Below are 1,957 nucleotides of genomic sequence, written 5' to 3'. Positions count from 1 at the left end.
TTTCTGGAACCAGGCACTTTTAATCGTGGAACCGAGGGGCCTGGAGTGTGAGGAGGGAGGGGCAGGGCTGGGGGCAGAGTTAGGGCCCGGGAACCCTCAGGTTAGGGTGAGGACCCTGGGGTCTGACTGGGTCAGCGTTAGGTGCCCATGTTGGGGCTGGAGGGCCCCAGGCTCAGGATGGGGCAGGGATGGAGGCCCCACAGAAGGAGGGCCAGGCTCCGGGGAGTCAGTATTGAGCCCCGGGGCAGCAGCCTGGGGTCAGTGTCCTGGGGCTGGGGGCCCCAGATCAGGACCCAGCCTGTCAGTCATAGTCCCCATCGTCAAATTTGGTGCTGAAGAAGGCGGCAGAGTCCTTGGCCAGCCGGGCCAGGTGCAGGGCACCAGTCACCACCAGCCCCAGGAGCAGCAGGGGCGGCACCAGCGTCCACATTGCGGCCAGGATGTTGTAGCACTTGGCCTTGGAGCCAAAACGCCGGGCCGCTTCCAGGTCACCAACCACCTTCTGATCTCGGGCCTGCAGAGAGACCGCAGGGCCAGATGGCTTTGTGTCCTCGGGGCCTGGGGGCCCTTCCCCACCCCCACCCAGGGCACCTAGAAGGCCCCTACTGGGCCCAAAATTCGGATGGAGGGTTGTGGCCTGAGGAGATGCTCACCAGGGCCCCAGCTATGGACCCAGGGGCCATCCCAGGCCAGGGTCAGCCTATCAGAGTTCTCTACGGGGGAGGGTCCTCCAGGGCGCAGAGACACCCCCAACCCTGCCACCCAGGAGCTGAAGTCAAAGGGACCTCTGTTCCAGGAGCCCCCAGCATGTGAACCCCCCTTGATTGCAGAGACCTCTGTGGGTGCCTCCCAATGGCCTCTGTGCTCTTGAATGCGCCAGACCCCCTTAAGAAGAAGCCCCGTGTTTAATGGAGAGGCCCCCGGCCTTGCCTTCCTGAGGAGCTCCTTCCAGGCCATCCTGATGGTGTCCCCTTCACAAGCGGTACCCACAGAGCCCCTCAGACAAGCGGATCCCCCCGCCGCCCCGAGCATGGCGAGGACCCCCCCACGGAGCTCCCCACCCGTCCCCCCACACCTTGGTAGGGCCCCCGCCCACCTTGATGGAGTAGGCCAGCGCCAGGAAACCAAGGCAGCACAGGTTCAGATAGAGGGTGCTGAACACTGACCAGATCAGGTGGTCTCGAGGTGGGGGGTGCGGGGCCCCCAGTGTGAGGGCTGTGTGGGCACCGGCCTTGCTGGGCGTGGGGGCCCGGGGGTCCTCGCGGGGATACGCGGTGTCCATGGGTTCCAGCGCCGTCTCTTCCACACTTAGACTGGTGCTGGGAGGGTGGGCTCCCACTCACTTATAGCCCTGCCGCCCTCCCGGCCCAGCCCCTCCATGCTATATATAACACAAATTACAGCCTGCAGGCCGAGGGTGCGGCCCGCCCCTTAGCCCCCACCCCAGGGAGCCCCTGTCCGAGGCTGCCTTGGACCACCCAGCAGGGCCCTCCTGCCAGACATCCCCAGCTTGGAAGGCGACTGCCGGACGGTGGCAGAGACCCCCACCCACACACCTCATCCCCCCCACCCCATCAAACGCAGTGGGCAGACCATTGGCCAGAGCCCCCTCCGTCCAGGCCAAGAGGAGTGGGAGGTGCTGCCTCAGGGCCACGGGTCTCACAGTTCAGGGATGTACAGGAGCCCCCTCCTCAGAGCCAGAGCTGCTGACACCGCAGCCCCTCCATTCCCAGAACTCAGAACTCAACTCTGCCCCAACACTCTCGGAGCAGGAGCACCAGCGCCGGGCCCTAGGAGCGCCGGCGTCCCTGCGAGGGGGAAAGGGCGTGCGTGAGAGGAGAGAACCGCATGGGGAGAAAGCCAGGGGGTGCAGCCTGTTAAGAACCTGCAGGGGACCCCCAGGGGCCAGCAGCAGCTGTTAACACTGGTGGCGGGATGCAGGGAGCCTGTGGGCGCC

The 1,957-nt window shown here is 65.8% G+C and overlaps 1 protein-coding gene across 1 annotated transcript; it reads right to left on the bottom strand.

Moving 5' to 3' along the window:
• Nucleotides 1–1,312, bottom strand: IFITM5 (interferon induced transmembrane protein 5). Its single transcript, XM_017885791.1, has 2 exons — nt 1,097–1,312; nt 1–514 (listed from the first exon to the last, which is right to left on the bottom strand). The coding sequence occupies exons 1-2, from the start codon at nt 1,280–1,282 to the stop codon at nt 302–304; spliced, it is 399 nt and encodes a 132-aa protein (XP_017741280.1). The 5' UTR covers nt 1,283–1,312; the 3' UTR covers nt 1–301.
• Between the last annotated feature and the right edge of the window lie 645 nt (nt 1,313–1,957).

Source organism: Rhinopithecus bieti, unplaced genomic scaffold, assembly GCF_001698545.2.
Source record: "Rhinopithecus bieti isolate Rb0 unplaced genomic scaffold, ASM169854v2 scaffold_15794, whole genome shotgun sequence".
Taxonomy (NCBI): domain Eukaryota; kingdom Metazoa; phylum Chordata; class Mammalia; order Primates; family Cercopithecidae; genus Rhinopithecus; species Rhinopithecus bieti.
This window is presented reverse-complemented; position numbering and strand designations above follow the sequence as displayed.

Coding starts and splice junctions, on each gene's coding strand:
- IFITM5 (XM_017885791.1), bottom strand. CDS start 1,282: ATGGACACCGCGTATCCCCGCGAGGACCCCCGGGCCCCCACGCCCAGC. Junction 515..1,096: donor CGCTGGCCTACTCCATCAAG/GTGGGCGGGGGC, acceptor GTCTCTCTGCAG/GCCCGAGATCAGAAGGTGGT.